Source organism: Eubalaena glacialis, chromosome X (assembly GCF_028564815.1).
Source record: "Eubalaena glacialis isolate mEubGla1 chromosome X, mEubGla1.1.hap2.+ XY, whole genome shotgun sequence".
Classification (NCBI taxonomy): domain Eukaryota; kingdom Metazoa; phylum Chordata; class Mammalia; order Artiodactyla; family Balaenidae; genus Eubalaena; species Eubalaena glacialis.
The window spans coordinates 77,535,714-77,555,533 of record NC_083736.1 but is presented as its reverse complement, the minus strand read 5'-3'; the positions used below and the strand labels follow the sequence as shown (position 1 = coordinate 77,555,533).

Sequence of the window (19,820 nt, the reverse complement as noted above, 5' to 3'; positions counted from 1 at the left end):
GATGAGGAGAGGTTCTCGTGTCTGCGGAAGCCCCCTCACGAGCAAGGAGATCAGCTGGGACAGAAGGGGAGCTTCAGGAGCTTGGAAGCGAGCCCAGCAACTGGTTGGTGGCAGGCAAGACAGTGAGACCTACACAGAGGGTCCGTGCCAGAGCACTGCACGCCCCAGCCTGAGACAGATGTCTGCTGGTGCACACAGGGGCTGCGTGCTGGAACATGGGATTTGGAGAGCAGACCAGGGGAGGGGGCTGCAGCTGGCTGTGAGGAGACAGCCTGAGGGGACAGGAGTGAGGAGCTCCGCAATCAGGAATGCTCATGGAGGAAGCCAGGACCACCACAGAAGCAATGTGCCCATGTTGAGTGATGCGCAGTGGGTGGGGCCCCCATTGCAGCCTTTCTCCTCAAGTGCCAGCCCATGCCTCCATGAGCACTTGGGAGGGCTCCCGCCGGAGCCGGCACATGTGCCCCTGCAATCGTCTTCCCTGCCCCCCCACCTCCCTGCCTGGGCAACCTGCTCGCCCCGGTCACTGCCTGATGGGCTAGCGTGTTCCAATTGCTACCCCAGCGTCCTGCCACCAGCGTGGCCTGCTCACCCCAATTGCTGCCTTGGCTCCTTCCTGCTTGATGGGCTCGTGTACTCTAGCAACCTCTGGAGCAGACTCCAGTGGGAGGAACACATGCAGAGGTGGGGCTGAAACCATAGCTGAGCCCCAGGGGTCGTGGGACTAAGGAAGAAGGGCTGAAATCTCTCCTCGCGCTGTGTGAACCACAGAGTTACACCTCCACTGACGGCTTCCTAAATTCAGTGCCTGCGAAACATCCAAAAGGACAAGTGCTCCTGTAGCTGGGACAGGTCTGGCTTTAGCAGCTGTGGGCTTTGTGGGCACGTACACGTGGGGATTGGGCCAGGTCAGAGTCTGAGCTGCCTCCATAGCTCCCACAGCAGGTGCAGGTGCACGACTACTGCAGTCCTGGGACCTGACCTCAGTGGATCTGTGCGAGTGACCAGGTGAAAACAATGCTTGAGAGTCACTACGGCCAAGTGTTCGCACACCCACAGTTAAGGTGAGACCAAGAGCAGTGCCAACAGCAGTGTACTTTGTGAGCCCACACAATGGACAAAAGGGGACACAACAGAGCACATTCACAGGCGAACAGCTCCAGAGAAGGAATACACATTGGCTTCTCTCCCAGTGGGAGTGCTCCAATCCCACCCACTTCGCACCGCAGATGAGAAACATAGCTAAGATCTGGAGACATCTACTCCAACAATTAGGGAGCAGACCCTGCCCCTGACAGGGCAGTGACAACCACAGAACAAAGGGGAGGCCCTCTCAATATCCAGGGCAGGCTCTGGTCACCATACCACCAGTCAAATCACGTATCAAGGGGATAAGAGCACAAGCCTCGGGACCAAGCTCACCCACTAGGGGGCAGACACCAGAAGCAACAGGGACTACAATCCTGCAGCCTGCAGAAAGGAGACCACAAACACAGTAAGTTTGACAAAATGAGACGACAAATATGTTGCAGATAAAGGAGCAAGATAAAAACCTACAAGAACAACTAAATGGAGAGGTGATAGGCAATCTATCTAAAAAAGAATTCAGAGTAATGATACTAAATATGATCCAAGATCTCAGAAAAAGAATGAAGGCACAGATTAAGAAGATACAAAAATGTTTAAGAAAGACCTAGAAGAACTAAAGAACAAACAAACAAAAATGAAAAATACAATTACTGAAATGAAAAATACACTAGAAGGAATCAATAGCAGAATAACTGAGGCAAAAGAAGGGAAAGGGCGCTGGAAGGCAGAATGGTGGAAATCACTGCCACAGAACACAATAAAGAAAAAAGAACAAAAAGAAATGAGGACAGTCTCAGAGACTTCTGGGACAACATTAAATGCACCAACGTTCGAATTATAGGGGCCCCAGAAGAAGAAGAAGAAGAAAAAGGGCCAGAGAAAATATTTGAAGAGATTATAGTCAAAAACTTCCCTAACATGGGAAAGGAAATACTCACCCAAGTCCAGGAAGCGCAGAGTCCCATACCGGATAAACCCAAGGAGGACCATAAAGAGGCACATATTATTCAAACTAACAAAAATTAAATACAAAGAAAAAATATTAAAAGCAGCAAGGAAAAAGCAAAAAATAACACACAAGGGAATCCCCAGAAGGTTATCAGCTGATTTTTCAGCAGAAGCTCTGTAGGCCAGAAGAGAGGGGCAGGATATATTTCAAGTGATGAAAGGGAAAAATCTACAACCAAGAATACTCTACCCAGCAAGGCTCTTGGTCAGATTTGAAGGAGATATCAAAAGCTTTACAGACAAGCAAAAGCTAAGAGAGTTCAGCACCACCAAACCAGCTATACAACAAATACAAAAGGAACTTCTCTAGGCAGAGTAAAAAAAAAAGAGGCCACAACTAGAAACAGGGAAATTACAAACAGGAAAGCTCACTGGTAAAGGCAAACATACAGTAAAAGCAGGAAATCATCTGTACACAAATATGATATCAAAATGAGCAACTGTGAGAAGAGAATACAAATGCAGGAAATGGGAATTGTATTTGAAATTAAGAGATCACCAACTTAAAACAACCTTCTCTATATAGGCTGCTTTATCAAAACCTCATGGGAAATGTAAACCAAAAAACTACAATAGATATACACACAAAAAAGATAAGTAACCCAAACACAACACTAAAGATGGTCATCAAACCACAAGAGAAGAGAACAAAAGAGGAAGGGAAGAAAAAAGACCAAAAAAACAAACCCAAAACAATTTAAAAAATGGCAGTAGGAACATACATATCGATAATTACCTTAAATGTAAATGGATTAAAAGCTTCGACCAAAGGACACAGACTGGCTGAATGGATACACAAACAAGACCCGTATATAGGCTGTCTACAAGACACCCACTTCAAACCTAGGGACACATACAGACTAAAAGTGAGGGGATGGAAAAAGATATTCCATGCAAATGGAAATCAAAAGAAAGCTAGGGTAGCAATACTCATATCAGACAATACAGACTTTAAAATAAAGACTATTACAAGGGACAAGGAAGGACACTACATAATGATCAAGGGATCAATCCAAGAAGAAGATATAACAATTGTAAATATATATGCACCCAACATAAGAGCACCTCAATATATAGGGCAAAGGCTAACAGCCATAAAAGGGGAAATCGACAGTAAAACAATAATAGTGGGGGACTTTAGCACCCCACTTACATGAATGGACAGATCATCCAGACAGAAAATAAACAAGGAAACACAAGCCTTAAATGACACATTAGACCAGATAGACTTAACTGATATTTATAAGACATTCCATCCAAAAGCAGCAGAATACACTTTCTTCCCAAGTGCACAGGAACGTTCTCCAGGATAGATCACATCATGGGTCACAAATCGAGCCTTGGTAAATTTAAGAAAACTGAAATCATATCAAGCATCTTTTCTGACCACAACGCTATGAGATTAGAAATCAATTACAGGAAAAAGTGTAAAAAACACAAACACGTGGAGGCTAAACAATATGTTACTAAATAACCAATGGATGACTGAAGAAATCAAAGAGGAAATAAAAAAAAAAACCTAGAAAAAGATGACAATGAAAACATGACGACCCAAAACCTATGGGATGCAGCAAAAGCAGTTCTAAGAGGGAAGTTTATAGCAATACAATCTTATCTCAAGAAACAAGATAAACAAAAATCTCAAATAAACAATCTGTCCTTACACCTAAAGCAACTAAAGAAAGGAGAAGAAACAAAACCTGAAGTTAGTAGAAGGAAAGAAATCATAAAGATCAGAGGAGAAATAAATGAAATAGAGATGAAGAAAACAAAGATCAATGAAACTAAAGGCTTGTTCTTTGAAGAGATAAACAAAATTGATAAACCTTTAGCCAGACTAATCAAGAAAAAAAGAGAGAGGACTCAAATCAATAAAATTAGAAATGAAAAAGGAGAAGTTACAACTGACAGCACAGAAATACAAAGGACCATGAGACTACTACAAGCAACTATATGCCAATAAAATGGACAACCTAGAAGAAATGGACAAATTCTTAGAAAGGTACAACCTTCCAAGACTGAACAAGGAAGAAATAGAAAATATGAAAAGACCAATCACAAGTACTGAAATTGAAACTGTGATTAAGTATCTTCCAACAAACAAAAGTCCAGGACCTGATAGCTTCACAGGTGAATTCTATCAAACATCTAGAGAAAACTTAACACCTACTCCTCTGAAACTCTTCCAAAAAATTAGAGGAAGGAACATACCCAAGCTCCTTCTACAAGGCCACCACGACCCTGATACCAAAACCAAAAACAGAAAATTACAGGCCAATATCACTGATGAACATAGATGCAAAAATCCTCAAGAAAATACTACCAAACCGAATCCAACCACACATTAAAAAGATTATACACCATGATCAAGTGGGATTTATCCCAGGGATGCAAGGATTCTTCAACACACGCAAATCAATCAACGTGATGCACCCTATTAACAAATTGAAGAAGAAAAAACATATGATCAACTCAATAGATGCAGAAAAAGCTTTTGACAAAATTTAACACCCATTTATGATAAAAATTCTCCAGAAAGTGGGCATAGAGGGAACCTACCTCAATATAATAAAGGCCATACATGACAAACTCACAGCAAACATCATTCTCAATGGTGAAAAACTGAAAGCATTTCCTCTAAGATCAGGAACAAGACAGGATGTCCACTCTCGCTTTCATTCAACATAGTTTTGGAAGACCTAGCCGTGGCAATCAGAGAAGAAAAAGAAATAAAAAGAATCTGAATTGGAAAAGAAGTAAAACTATCTCTGGAGATGATAGGATTTTATACATAGAAAACCCTAAAGATGCTACCAGAAAACTACTAGAGTTCATCAATGAATGTGGTAAAGTTGCAGGATACAAAATTAATATACAAAAATCTCTTGCATTCCTACATGCTAACAATGAAAGTTCAGAAAGAGAAATTAAAGAAACAATCCCATTTATCATTGCATCAGAAAAAATAAAATACCTAGGAATAAACCTACCTAAGGAGGCAAAAGACCTGTACTTGGGAAACTATAAGATACTGATGAAAGAAATAAAAGATGACACAAACTGATGGAGAGATAGACCATGTTCCTGGAATGGAAGAATGAATATTGGGAAATGACTATACTACCCAAAGCAATCTACAGATTCAATGCAATCCTTATCAAATTACCAAGGGCATTTTTCACAGAACTAGAACAAAAAATTTTGCAATTTGTATGGAAACACAAAAGACCCCGAATAGCCAAAGCAATTCTGAGGGAAAAAGACGTAGCTGGAGGAATCAGGCTCCCTGACTTCAGACTATACTACAAAGCTACAGTAATCAAGACAGTATGGTACTGGCACAAAAACAGAAGTATAGATCAGTGGAACAGGATAGAAAGCTGCGAGATAAACCCAAGCACCTATCGTCACCTAATCTATGATAAAGGAGGCAAGAATACACAATGGAGGAAAGACAGCCTCTTCAATAAGTGGTGCTGGGAAGACTGGACAGCTACATGTAAACAAATGAAATTAAAACACTCCCTAACACCATACACAAAAATAAACTCAGAATGTATTAAAGACCTAAATGTAAGGCTAGATACTATAAAACTCTTAGACAAAAATATAGGCAGAACACTCTGACATAAATCACAGCAGTATCATTTTGGTTCCACCTCCTAGAGTAATGAAAATAAAAACAAAAGTAAACAAATGGGACCTAATTAAACTTAAAAGCTTTTGCATAGCAAAGGAAACCATAAACAAAACAAAAAGACAACCCTCAGAATGGGAGAAAATATTTGCAAATGAAGCAACCAACAAGGGATTAATCTCCAAAATATACAAACAGTTCATGGAGCTCAATATCAAAAAGACAAACACCCTAATCAAAAAATGGGTGGAAGATATAAATCGGTATTTTTCCAAAGAAGACATACATATGGAAAAGCACATGAAAAGATGCTCAACATCACTAATTATTAGAGAAATGGAAATCAAAACTACAATGAGGTATCACCTCACAGTGGTTAGAATGGCCATCATCATGAAACCTACAAACAATAAATGCTGGAGAGGGTGTGGAGCAAAGGGAACCATCCTACACTATTGGTGGGAATGTAAATTGGTATAGCCACTCTGGAGAACAGTAGGGAGGTTCTTTAAAAAACTAAAATAGAGCTACCATATGATCCAGCAACCTCACTCTTGGGCATATATCTGAAGAAAAACATAATTCAAAACGATACCTGCACCCCAATGTTCATTGCAGCACTATTTACAATAGCCAGGACATGGAAGCAACCTAAATGTCCATCAACAGAGGAATGGATAAAGAAGATGTGGCACATATACACAATGGAATATTAGTCAGAATAAAAAGAATGAAATAATGTCATTTGCAACAACATGGATGGACCTGGAGATTGTCATACTGAGTGAAGTAAGTCAGACAAAGAAAGACAAGTATCATATGATATCACTTATATGTGAAATCTAGAAAAAGGTATAAATGAACTTATCTACAAAACAGAAATAGAGTTACAGATGTAGAAAACAATTTTATGGTTACCAGCGGGCAAGGGGTGGGGGAGGGATAAATTGGGAGATTGGGATTGACATATACACACTACTATATATAAAATAGGTAACCAATAAGGACCTACTGTACAGCAGAGAGAACTCTACTCAATAGTCTGTAATGGCCTATATGGGAAAGGAATCTAAAAAAGAGTGGATATATGTATCTGTATAACTGATTTACTTTGCTGTACACTTGAAAGTAACACAACATGGTAAATCAACCATACTCCAATAAAATTTAAAAAAAATAAAATTAGCAGTAATGATCACACAACTCTAAATATACTAAAACCCAACTAATTGTAAGAAAAGAAAAACAACTAAAACATGAATAAATGCTTGTGACTTTTCATCAGGCAAAAATGTCTTAGACATGACAGCAAAATAATAATCCATAAATTCAAAAATGGATAAATTGGAATTTATAAAATTAAAATTTTCTGTTCCTCAAAAGACACTTTTAAAAGGAGGTAATGTGTGCAGAACAATGATTCCCCACCCAAAGACATTTATGTCTTAATCTAGGGAAGCCATGAATATGTTATGTTACAATGGCAAAGTGGAGTTAAGGTTGCATATGTAATTAACATTAATCAGGTGACCTTAAGATAGGAAGATTTTCCTGGATTATCTGGGTGGGTTCAAAGTAATCATAAGACATTAAAAGTAGAAGAGGGAGGTGGAATGGTAATGCCAGGAGAAGATGTGACTATAGAAGCATGGTCAGAGTGATGTGACATGAGAATGACTTACACTACTTTTCCTGGCTTTGAAAATGGAGGAATTGGGCCACAAGCCAAGGAAAGTGGGCCAGTCTCTACAAGCTGATAAAATGAAGGAAATGGATTTTCTCAACAGCCTTCAGAAAGAAATGCAACCCTGCCAACATGCTGACTTTAGCCCAGGGTACCTGTGTTAGAATTCTAACTTAACAGAAACTATAATAAAATTTTGCTGTTTAAAATCACTAATTTCATGGTAGTTTGTTACAGAAGCAATGAAAAAGTAATACAGAAGGAAGAGATAAGCCACAGTTTGGGAGAAAATATTTGCAAAACACATGCCTGATATAGGGCTGAAAATCCAGAATATATAAAAAACTTTCAAAGCTCAATAATAACAAAACAAACAACCTAATAAAAATGGGCCAAACATTTTAACTGACTCTTCACCAAAGAAGAATGGCAAATAAACACATGAAAAGATGCTCAACATAATTAGTCATTAGAAAAATACAAGTTAAATGTACAATGTTATACCTATACATAACCACTAGAATGACTAATATATAAAATGATGTTCAACTTCATTAATAACATGGAAATGCAAATGAAAACCACAATGAGATAGCATTTCAACTCCAACTGTTTGGCAAATTAAAGTCTGACAATATCAAGTGTTGGCAAGAATGTGGAGCAACCTCAACATCTATATACTGCTTGTGGGAATGTAAATTGGTACACATACTTTGAAAAACAATTTGGCATACTATAGCAAACTTGAAAATCATACATATTGTATGACTCAGTGGTTCCACTCCTAGGTATATTTAGAGAAACGATTGTAATTGTGTACCTAGAGATATGTACAATAATGTTCACAGCAACATTTTAATTGCAAAAATCTGGAAACACCTCAAATGTCTGTCAGCAGTAGAATGGATAATTAAACTGGGATCTATCCACAAGATGAAATACTATAAATTAGGGGAAAATATATAAATTACAGCTACATGGAAAAATCTCGATGGATTTCAGGAATTTGAGCATAAAAAAATATTTGTAGAGCAAAAAAGGTAAAATGCAGAAAATTATGCAGGTATATTTCTATCAATATATAGCTCAAAAACTTACAAAACCAAAAACATTGTTTAGTAATACAGACATATAAGGTGAAGTTAAAAAATTAAGAAAGGGAACAATAATCAAAATTCAGGGTAAGGTAGTGGTTATCTCTGAATGGATAGGGAATGGGATGAGAACCAGGGGATTTTATTTTGTTTTTCCTTTAAACTGGGTGGTAGGTAGGTATATGGTTGTTCATCATGTTATTATTTTTATACCTTTCATAAACTGATTAAACAGTCTTTTGGTTCTAATCCATATTTAATAAAAACAAATATAAAACATAAAAGAATTATGAAAAATTTAATGAGGTAAAGACTTATTTCCTTCAAAAATACTTATTTTTTACTTAATGTTCAGGGTATAGCACCTTTCTATAAGGTTTGGTAAAGACATATTTGGGGAGAATCAAGTTTACAAATCAACAGCAAGGGAACTAGATTATTAATAGCTTCAGATTTGATCTTCTACCAGCAACAAACATGAAACAGTGTAGGTTTGGTAAAACTTTAACAGTAATGGGTCACAAAAGTCTTGTTTTTACCATTAGATAGATGACCCTTTGTTACTTGTACCAGGATTAAAATGTTTATCTTTCCAGACTAATACTTGAAATTTAAATTCACCACATTGGCAACTATGTGTAGTAGGAAGGTCAGAGGTGCAATTTTATATTAAAGGTGCACTACATGCATAAAAAGCAGGCACACAGTAAGTAAGGAAGTTCCCCAACTCCTCAAGGAAGAATGCATGTGGATGCATGGGTGTTAAAGTAGATAACAGTTGTCCATTATGTCCCCATCCTCTCTATTCTTTATGCTCCTCAATTCCAAACTTTATGAGTCATTAAGTGTTCTTGTTCTCTCTTCTATCCTAGTCAAAACCTACTGATTCTTCATTTATACCCTAGTATAAATTAGATTAACAGTTTAAAGAACAGGTTTGTTATTTGTGGTCTACTGTAAGCAAAATTTTGTATATGTACTTTTCTAGGAAGAGCATCCGAAGTTTTCCTCAGATTCTCAAAGGGGTCAAAATGGTTAAGAACCAGTGCTTTAAAGTATTTTCCTTCTTAGATATGGGCATTCAAGCACACTTGAAAGGTTTATGATAAAAGTACTTATTGAAATGGTAAACAAAATTGACAAACTCTTAGCTAGACTAATAAAAAAAAGAGTAGATTCAAATAAATAAAATTAGAAAGGAAAGATAAGACATTACAGTGGATGCCTCAGAAACAAAAAGGATAATAAAGGATTATTATGAATAAGTATATGACAACAATTGGATAACTTAGAAGAAATTGATAAATTCCTAGAAACTAACAACTTACCAAGACTGAATCACGAAGAAACAGAAAGCCTGAACAGACCAATAACCAATAAGGAGATTGAATCAGTAATCAAAAACCCCTCAACAAATAAGAACCCAAGGTCAGATAGCTTCATGGGTGAATTAGACATTCAAAGAATACCAGTTCTTCTTAAACTCTCCCAAAAAATAGAAGAGGGAACACTTCCAAATTCATTTGATGGTATCACTCTGATATTAAAGCCAGACAAAGGCACTACAGGAAAGGAAAACTACAAGCCAATATCCCTAACGAACACAGATGCAAAAATCCTCAATAAAGTAATAGCAAACTAAATTCAACAGCATATTAACAGGATTATACAACAGGAACAAGTGGACTGTATCCCTCAGATGCAAGGATGATTCACCATATGTGTATCAATGTGACACACCACATTAACAGAATAAAAGATGAAAACCACATTTGTGATCACCTCAATAGATACAGAAAAAGCATTTTACAAAATCCAAAATCCATTCATGAGAAAAAGCTCTCAGTATAGAAGGAACTTAACTCAATAAACATCATATATGAAAAGCCCACAGCTAACATCATAATCAGTTGGGAAAAACTGAAAACTTATTCTCTAAATCCAGTACAAGTCAAGGGTGTCCACATCTGAAACTTCCATTTAACATAGTATTGGAAGTCCTAGCCAGAGCAACTAGACAAGAAAAAGAAATATAAGGAATTCAAATCAGAAAGGAAGACGTTAAATATCTGCAGAAGACACAATCATATATGTAGAAAACTCTAACAACAACCACAAACTATTAGAATTAATAAACAAATTCAGTAAAGCTGCAGGATATAAAATCGACATACAAAAAATCAGTTGTGTTTCTATACACTAACAATGAACTATCCGAAAAAAATTAAGAAAACAATTCCATTTCCAATAGCAATAAAAAGAATGAAACAGTTAAGAATAAACTCAACCAGAGGTGAAAGACTTGTGCACTGAAAATTATAAAAAACTGATGAAGGAAATTAAAGACACAAAAATGTAAAGACACCCCATGTTCATGGATTGGAAGAATATTGTTAAAATGTCCATTCTACCCAAAGTGATCTACACATTAAATGCAATTCCTATTAAAATCCCAATAGCATTCTTTACAGAAACAGAAGAAAAATCCTAAATTTTATATGGAAACAAAAAAGACCCTGAATAGCCAAAGCAAGTCTTGAGCAAGAACAAAGCTGGAGGTATCACACATCCTGATTTCAAAATATATTACAAAGTTACAGTAATCCAAACAGTATTGTATTGGCATAAAAACACACATAGACCAATGTAACAGAACAGATTACAGAGAAATAAACCCATGCATTTATGGCCAACTGATCTTTGACAAGGGTGCCAAGAACACAGTAGGGAAAGGATAGTCATTTCAATAAATGGTGCTGGGAGAACTGGGTATCTAGATGCAGAAGAATGAAATTGGATCTTTATTTCGCATCTCACACCATATAAAATATCAACTCAATATAGATTAAAGACTTAAATGTAAAAACTGAAATGTAAAACTACTAAAAGAAAGCACAGTGTAAAAACTTCTTGACATTGGTCTTAGCAATGACCCCAAAAGCACAGACAACAAAAGCAAAAATAAACAAGGGGGACAACATCAAACTAAAAAGCTTCTGTACAGCAAAGGAAACAATTAACAGAGGCAACCTATAGAATGGTAGAAAATATTTGCAAACCATTTATCTGATAAGGGTTAACATCCAAAACATATAAGGAACTCATACAACTCAACAGCAAAAAAATAACTGACTAAAAAATGGGCAAAGAACAGTAATAGACATTCTCAAAAGAAGACATAAAAATGGCCAACAGGTATATGAAAAGGTGCTCAGCATCACTAATCATCAGGGAAGTGCAAATCAAAACCACAGTGATATATCACCTCACAACTGTTGGATGGCAAAAAGTCAAGAGATTAGTGTTGGCAAGGATGTGGAGAAAAGAGAACCCTTAAACACTGTTGGTAGGAATGTAAATTGGTATAGCTATTATGGAAAACAGTATGGAGGTTCCTCAAAAACTCAAAAATAGAACTACCATATGATCCAGTAATCCCACTTCTGGGAATATATCCAAAGAAAATGAAATCTGGATCTTGAAGAGATACTTGCACCTCCCATGTTCATTGCAGCATTATTCAAATAGCCAAGATATGGAAACAACCTAAATGTCCATCAACAGATGAATGGATAAAGAAAATATGGTGTGTGTATGTATGTGTGTATATGTGTGTGTGCGTGTTAATACTGAATACTGCAAATTTCATGGTTTAAAAATATATATACATATATGTGTGCATGTGTGTGTATACACACACATGCATACACATACATACAATGGAATAAAAAGGATATCCTCCCATTTTTGACAACATGGCTGAACCTGGAGGACATTATACTAAGTGAAATAAGGCAGACTCAGAAGAGAAATACTGTATGATCTCACTTATATGTATAATCTACAATAGACTCAAAAGCAGAGAGAAGAATACTGGTTACCGGTGTGGGGTAAGGTAGAGGGGAAAACGGGGAGGTGTTGGCCAAAGAGTACAAAGTTTCAGTTATGCAAGAAGAGTAAGTTCCAGAGATCTAATGTATATCATGGTGACTATGGTTAATAATGTTGTATTGTATACTTAAAATTTGCTAAGAGGGTGGATCTTAAGTGTTCTCACCACATACACACACATACACAAAAAAATGGTAACTATATGAGGTGACAGATATGTAAATTAGCTTGATTGTGGTGATCATTTCACAATGTATACGTATGTCAAAACATCAAGCTGTACACTTTAAATGAATATTCTCATCCTGGATTGGAGGCCCTGGGCTTAAATGCCATTTATTGTATTGTATAAATACAACTTGTTTGTATTCAATTAGAAATTAAGATTAGATTTAGTAAACTATAAAACAACATTTAAATTAAATTGAACGAAAGTAACTAGAACTCTCAAATCAATATTTCTTCTCTGTTATTTTTTGCCGAAAACAAGCAAATGACAAGAAAATAAGTCAAACTCACATTATAGAAATACTTTAAAAAGAAACATCCGGTAATGTCTATGGCTGACTGTATACACACAGCCCAACCTCCAGTCATTTTACAGTCTGAATACTGCGAATTTTATGGTTTAAGAAAAGGGTCACCCCACAGCTCTGCAGAGTTTTCAAATAAAGAGAGATTTAATTACATTCATGACATCATAATTAATACGGCAGGAGTATATTGGTACAGTTGAAAAAGATGTTTAACAAGAGAGTTAAACTGAAAAAGGATCTTCTCATTAGCCACAAGTTTACCAGAAGAGTCAATTAACCAGAACACCTCATTCATAAAGCATTTTGGCTTAGTACAGACTTATTGTAAATAGATTTAAACAAAGGCATAACTCACTTTACACAATAAAAGTACCTGGGAATAGTTCATGCAAATCACATTTTCATTCCTTCAGCAATTCTAAGTTTCTCAAGGACTGAATCCTGATTATGTGAATAGTCCCTAGCACTCAGCTGGCAAGTTTATTTAATAAGTAATTCAATTGAATTCTATTTAAAATGTACTGGGGAATACAATAAATACCAAGAAATCCTGTTTATTCCATAATATAGTAAAGAGCAAAAATTTATTTTAAAATTCAGAAATATGTAAATTCAGCTATTAGGGACAAATGCTAGTTACTTATTATCCAATCTAGATTTTGAGCTTTCCAAAGATAGGAGTGTCAAGGTAGGCTTAAAAACATCATCTCTCTAAGACTAATAAAAAGGAGAAAAAATACTGAGAGTCAGCAAGTATATAAGAGAGTGAAGCTATTCTAGACTGCTAATGAAAATTAATAAAACTTTACCCAGTGCTTCGTATATGCCTCAAACATATATGAGAGAAGTTCAGGAAATATTTTTTTGTTTAATAAATGAATAAATACCACCTTTATGTATGTCAGTTTGGCAATACATTGATATTTTTCATGCCTTCTGACTTACAATTCCATTTCTAGAAATTTATTCTAAGGAAACAGTTATAGATGTACATAAAGATTTATGTACAAGGTGTTTCGACAAAGCATTGATTACATTAGCAAAATAATTGGAAATATGTTAAATTTCCAAAAATTTATGAAAATTGTACATTCGAAAATGGTATATTCATACACAGAATATTTATGCCACTGTTAAGAATTCTGTCCGATGCCATCCAACTAGTCAGTGGTGGGGTCAGGATTCAGTTTCAGGCCTGTTTGACTCGAGTACATATTTCTAAGCATGTAGGTAAATTCAAGAATAACTTGAGGCTAGAAAAGATGAAAAGTACAACGGTGAATAGACTCAGTTACTACAATGAGATACCAATAGGCTGGCATGATAGATTAGATCAACAAGATAAAAGTTAAAAAGACATAAATGTACCTGTAACTAAGTCCAAAAAGTCTATATGCCTAAGTACAGACTGAGAAAAGACATAGCTTACCAGTGGCCCATGTAAAAAAGTTTAATGAATTTTAGAGAACTGCACAATCACTATATCATGGTCAAAGGCTGATTATAAGCAAGGTTGATTGTGATGACTCAAAACAAATATAAATATAAAAACAAATGTGATCTTAGGCAGCTTTAACAGAAATATATTATCTAGAACAAGAGAAGTCAGAGTCTGACTCTATCCTGCAGTAGTCAAAATACTTACACCCGAAGAAAACACTAACCATCCTGAACATGTTTGGCAGAGAATGATCATGAAAGTGAAGGAACTCAAAGCTATGACATATGAGGAATGGTTAAACTACTAATACACTTATCCAGGAAGCAAAACTACTTAAAGTATAACTGACATCTGAAGAGTTGTTTTGTGGAAGAGAGATGAGAATTGTTCTGTATGGCACCAATGCAAGAGATACAGGGCCAATGGGTAGAACTTATAATTATGAGACAGGTTTGTGTTTGACATAAGAAAGGACCTTAAGTTGAATGAGAGCTGCCAGAATATGGAATGGACTGCCTTAGGTTCCTTTATCCAGAGTTTTATTCATGTAGAAGAAAACAGTCAGTTAGCGCACCTACTGTAGAGGGGACTACAGTACCACAGTGAAGACTGAACTAGAAAACATCTAAGATTACTTTCAAAACTGAGATCTTAATGAATTTCTTAAACTAAGGCTTCCAAATATCAGGTGTACCTGTATAAACTTTTTAAGAAAGAGAAGTCAGACTGCTTAGAAGAACTAAAACCCTGTACTACTCATCGATTATTTGTTAAGAAAAATCACCAATTGTTTTTCATTGGAGTTAGGATTTTAGATGTTTGGGTTAAATATAATAGTGTTTACTTTGAGACACCTTGTAACTATTTCTCACAACTTAAAAAACGTGCCTAACAAATACTTGAAAGACGTTTTTGATGAATAGAGCTAACAAACAAACCAACCTCACAGCTTTTACATCATATTTCTGTTATACAAAATTCAAACTTTTGTAGGCAAGTTACCTGCTCTGGTTTCACTAGATGCTTTCTGGACTCCTCTTCTTTGGCCGCATGCACACTTATAGATGCACATATTAGAGCTGCTGGCATGGTTGTCAGCTTTCCCATCTGAGAAAGATATAACAAAAAGGTATTTTTAATTGAGAGCTTCCCACCCTCTATTTCCTGATAAATTTTGGGGGGCATCTGAGGAACACTATTGGTTTCATTTAAATTTATTAAAAACTCAAGCACTCCAAATTATTCATACATTTTTAGGATATAATTCATAAAATTCTTTTCTCATGGTAGATGGTAGAGTCTTATTTTTACCAATTTGTTAACTATCTACTTCATATGTAATATAGCAATATGATAATTACCAGTTAGAAGTGAATATAAATTTTGAGGGATGAAGTGAGATATAGATTATGATATTCACTCAGTCCACAAATATTTATTGAGCAATTACTATATGCCAGACCCATCAGGGAACAAAACAAAGATCCTTGCTCTCATGGAGCTGACATTCTAGTGGAGAAGAGGCAGGAGATAAACACAATACATATATTATATGGTATATTACAATCGATAAATGCTATAGAGAAAGTAAAGGATAAGGGTGATCTGGAGTACTGGGTGATTCCGGTTGTATCTTGAAATAAATTTTATAATTACATTATTTATAAAAATAACTTCCTACCATTACAAATCTTATGCCCCTAACTAACATATTCCTTTTTACCTATTTCATGCTTGATCTAAAGCCAAAAGTGACCTTAGTTTTAGATATAACTTGATTTGAATTAAGAATGCAGGAAAATTACTGGCTCTAAGAACAAAGCGTTCCAGTGTTTATCCAGGTACCAGAATAATTCCTAAAGATTATTCATTCAACAAGGCCAAATGAAAAGCTTTCCAGGGAATGACTATTTTAAGAGCTTTATTCTTTAGACTCAGAAGGAGGCCTGCTGAAATTGACCAAAGACATCCAGAGGGAAGAGGTCTCTCTGGCTTACACATAAGTGGAATTGTTCAAGAACTGGAAGAAACACTGGCCAAAGGATTCCAAATGTTATCGGATAACAGTGATAGTGTCTGCACTTCATTTCTGACATATTTTTCAATATTTTCTGGGCAGAATACGGGAAGCTGCAGGCACTAGTTAAGCAATTTCCTGTTTAAACTAGGCATGATTCTGATTTAGATTGAGACTCCAGAAATATAGGGTAAAATGAAGACTCAACACTAATAAAAGAAATTGTGTTCACTGTTTTTCCCCCTTCAAGCCTCCCTCTAGTACATATGTCAGCATCACAGAACAATTTATCTAGGCCTGCCTTCCAAAAGGCATCACTTCTGATTTCTTACACACAGTTGGTATTCACTAATGAAATAAGATTTCCACTCAGTATCTAATGTCGGGTATCAATAAAAAACATATTAAAATGGATGCCAGCAACGGATGTTCTCCCGTGTACCTGAAAATAATTTTCAATAAAGCTCTGAAGTGATTATTTGAAGCATGTCAATTCTTACAATATTTAAAACCTATTTTAAAAATACCAGAGTAGACCTTACTCCCTAGATAGAACTTTTGAAGTATGCTAATATCTGAAAAAATTTCAATACCCTATGTTCTTAGTATAGTCATTTTATTTCACATAATGGAAAAATAATAGTATGTAGACTATAAAATAAATTCATAGGTATTATTTAATAATTATGATCGATTGCTCCAGAGTGTGGACTGACTAATTGAACTAGTGGCCTAAAAAGTTAATACAGTATACCTTGAAAAATGCTTAAGTATCTTTGCTACATTTTCTACTCTGTAGGGCAGGGTCCATCCACCTTGACTTTTATTAATAAGGCAGTGTGGCATAATGGTAAAAACATAAGCTTAGGAGTTGCACAGACCTGGTTTTGAACTCAAGTTGTGGAACTTACTATCTAAATCTGGGCAAGTTACCTAAGCTCTTAAGAATTATGCTGCCCAATATGGTAATTACTAGATGCATATGGTTATTTAAATTTAAATTTATTAAAGATAAATAAAATTTAAAATTTAGTTCCTTAGTCACATTAGCCCCATTTCAAGTGCTCAACAGCCATAATGTAGGGCACAGATATACAATATTTCCATCACTGAAGAAATTTCTACTGGACAGCGCTATCTTAAGAGTCTCAGGTTATATATCTGAAAAGAAATGGGAATGCCTTCCTTTTTATGATTATCTTGAGGATTAAAGAATTACATAAAAATGGCTTGCACTTGGTAAATGGGCAATTAATTCTAGCTCCCCATTCTTTCTGATTGCTGAATAAAGATGTTAAGTGGTGGTGCTTACTCCCCATTTTTCTTCTCACATGTATTTGATGTTAATCAGGCTCTAGTGAGGGCCATAATAACAATAAAAAACATAGCATACTTATTGCCTCTAAACAAAAAAGGCCAAGACTTTGATCAAAAGAAAAGAGGCAGATTGGCACACTCAGGTCTTTTCAAAACACAGGTTATACTGATGAAAAAGGCATCACTATCCAGAGAGACAGCTGATTATATACCACACTGAAAAAATTAGAATATGGATTGGTAAACTACAGATCTGGGATAAATCTGGTCTGGACTCTGAGCTAAAAATGTTTTGTTTTTAAAACATATTTTAAAATTTATAAAAATAAAATAAACAAACAGAAAACAAAGAAGAATATGTGACCTTTTGTGTCCTACAAGTCTAACATATTTACTATCTGCCCCTTTATAGAAAAAACAGTTGCTAATGCCTAATTTAGAAAATAAAATAAGGTATTTAAAGAACATCAAAGCTTGGGGGTATTATAAAATTTACAGGCTCATAAGGCTGTTAGTTAAATAGTATTAAAATTGGGCAGAGGCAATCCTAGTTTTAACAAGGTAAGACCTTGAGTTAAAATTATTTGTAACTTCAAAATAATGACTTGTCAATTCAAAATTATGTGTCTTGTTTAAAATCAATTACCTTCCTATTAAAGATAACAAACAGGTCCTAGAACAGAATTCTATCATATAGAGATTTACAAATAGCAAGACTGAAGATGAGCATCAGTTAACTCCCCCATGAGACTCAACCCTTCCAAGTACTTCTGTAATCAAAATATAGTTGATTCGCATTATTTGCAGTAGTTATATTCCATAAAGTAGCCATGAACACTGATTTAGGGAATAATGAACACTACTCCTGGGGAAAACACAGGGTTAATTTCTTGTGAACCTCTGGTTACATTTTCATCAACTGATCAATACATAACCTTGTTTTATATGTGTTTCTGTTTAAAGACACCTTGTTTACTATATATTGTTGATTCAGTAACATTGAACTCACAGCCAACAGCACTATAACTCATGCCACGATGAAGTTTATCCAACATACATATTTTCTCCCTAAGGCATATCACAGCTTTCTTGCACTTAAGAACACTAGATAGCACTTCTGTACTATGCATGGAGCCATTTCAAATAGCAGCATTTCCAAAAAAAAAAAAAAAAGTGAAAACACTTAGCACTATTTACCACAAAAGGGACACTTGTTCACAGTATGAGAGCTGGAAAAATAAGGCAGAGAATTAACCGGTCCAACTTTACTTGGGAGTATAAACATATCTGTTTTCTCTTCTTTACTAACAGAATTGAAATTTAAAGTTCTCTTCTATAAGAATTTTTGTTACTTATTTTGTAAGAAGGAGCATATAATTATTATAGGCTAATCTAAAATCAGTCCTAATCATTAATTCTGCTTTAGAGATATATTATCATGTAGTAAATGCTATTTTATTAAATCAAGAGTCCTGTGATAAGTATAAAACAAAACTGAAATTTAGAAAGGTAAGCCCTAAAAACTAAGAGGAAAATGAAATAAACAATGTTGAGGCAATGATCACACAGACAGGAACAATTCAAAATGAACTTACAACCAGTAATTGGGCTACACCCAAAGGACAAAGAGAACATCAACAAACAAACAAACCTTAAAACTTAATAATCATAGTTAGTGGCAGTTTTGGTATTTTATTATGAACCTGCTCTGTGTATGTTATACAAGGAGACATTTAAATATGCTGGCATTTTAAAGATTGGGATTTTCAGTGTGGGAGAAAGATGTAAGATTAATGAAGTTAAAGCAAGATCCTGTAGTTCTGAATTAGAATAAGATTTATCAGTTGATTATCTTATATTATCATGATACAGGAAATATAGAAGATGGAGAAATACATTAAAAGACACCATGGTGTATTGGAATATAGCTATGCAACAAAGTACCCCACACAAACAGCCAGATAGACCTTCAAGTTGAGATTTGTAAGAAAATTCAATTGTGCTTGCAATATTGCAAGTGTAAACTGCTTTAAAATATTTGGCTCAAGAACTTGGTGAGTCTATTTCCAGCACCCAATGAGTTGTGACAAGTTGAGATTAGTCATC

The 19,820-nt window shown here is 35.6% G+C and overlaps 1 protein-coding gene across 1 annotated transcript in view; it reads right to left on the bottom strand.

Moving 5' to 3' along the window:
• APOOL (apolipoprotein O like) overlaps positions 1 to 19,820 on the bottom strand; it is a 69,393-nt gene that overhangs the window by 41,098 nt on the left and 8,475 nt on the right. Inside the window, exon 3 of the mRNA XM_061178823.1 lies at positions 15,383 to 15,487. Within this exon, the coding sequence (XP_061034806.1) occupies positions 15,383 to 15,487 (105 nt within the window). The remainder of the gene's footprint in view (positions 1 to 15,382; positions 15,488 to 19,820) is intronic.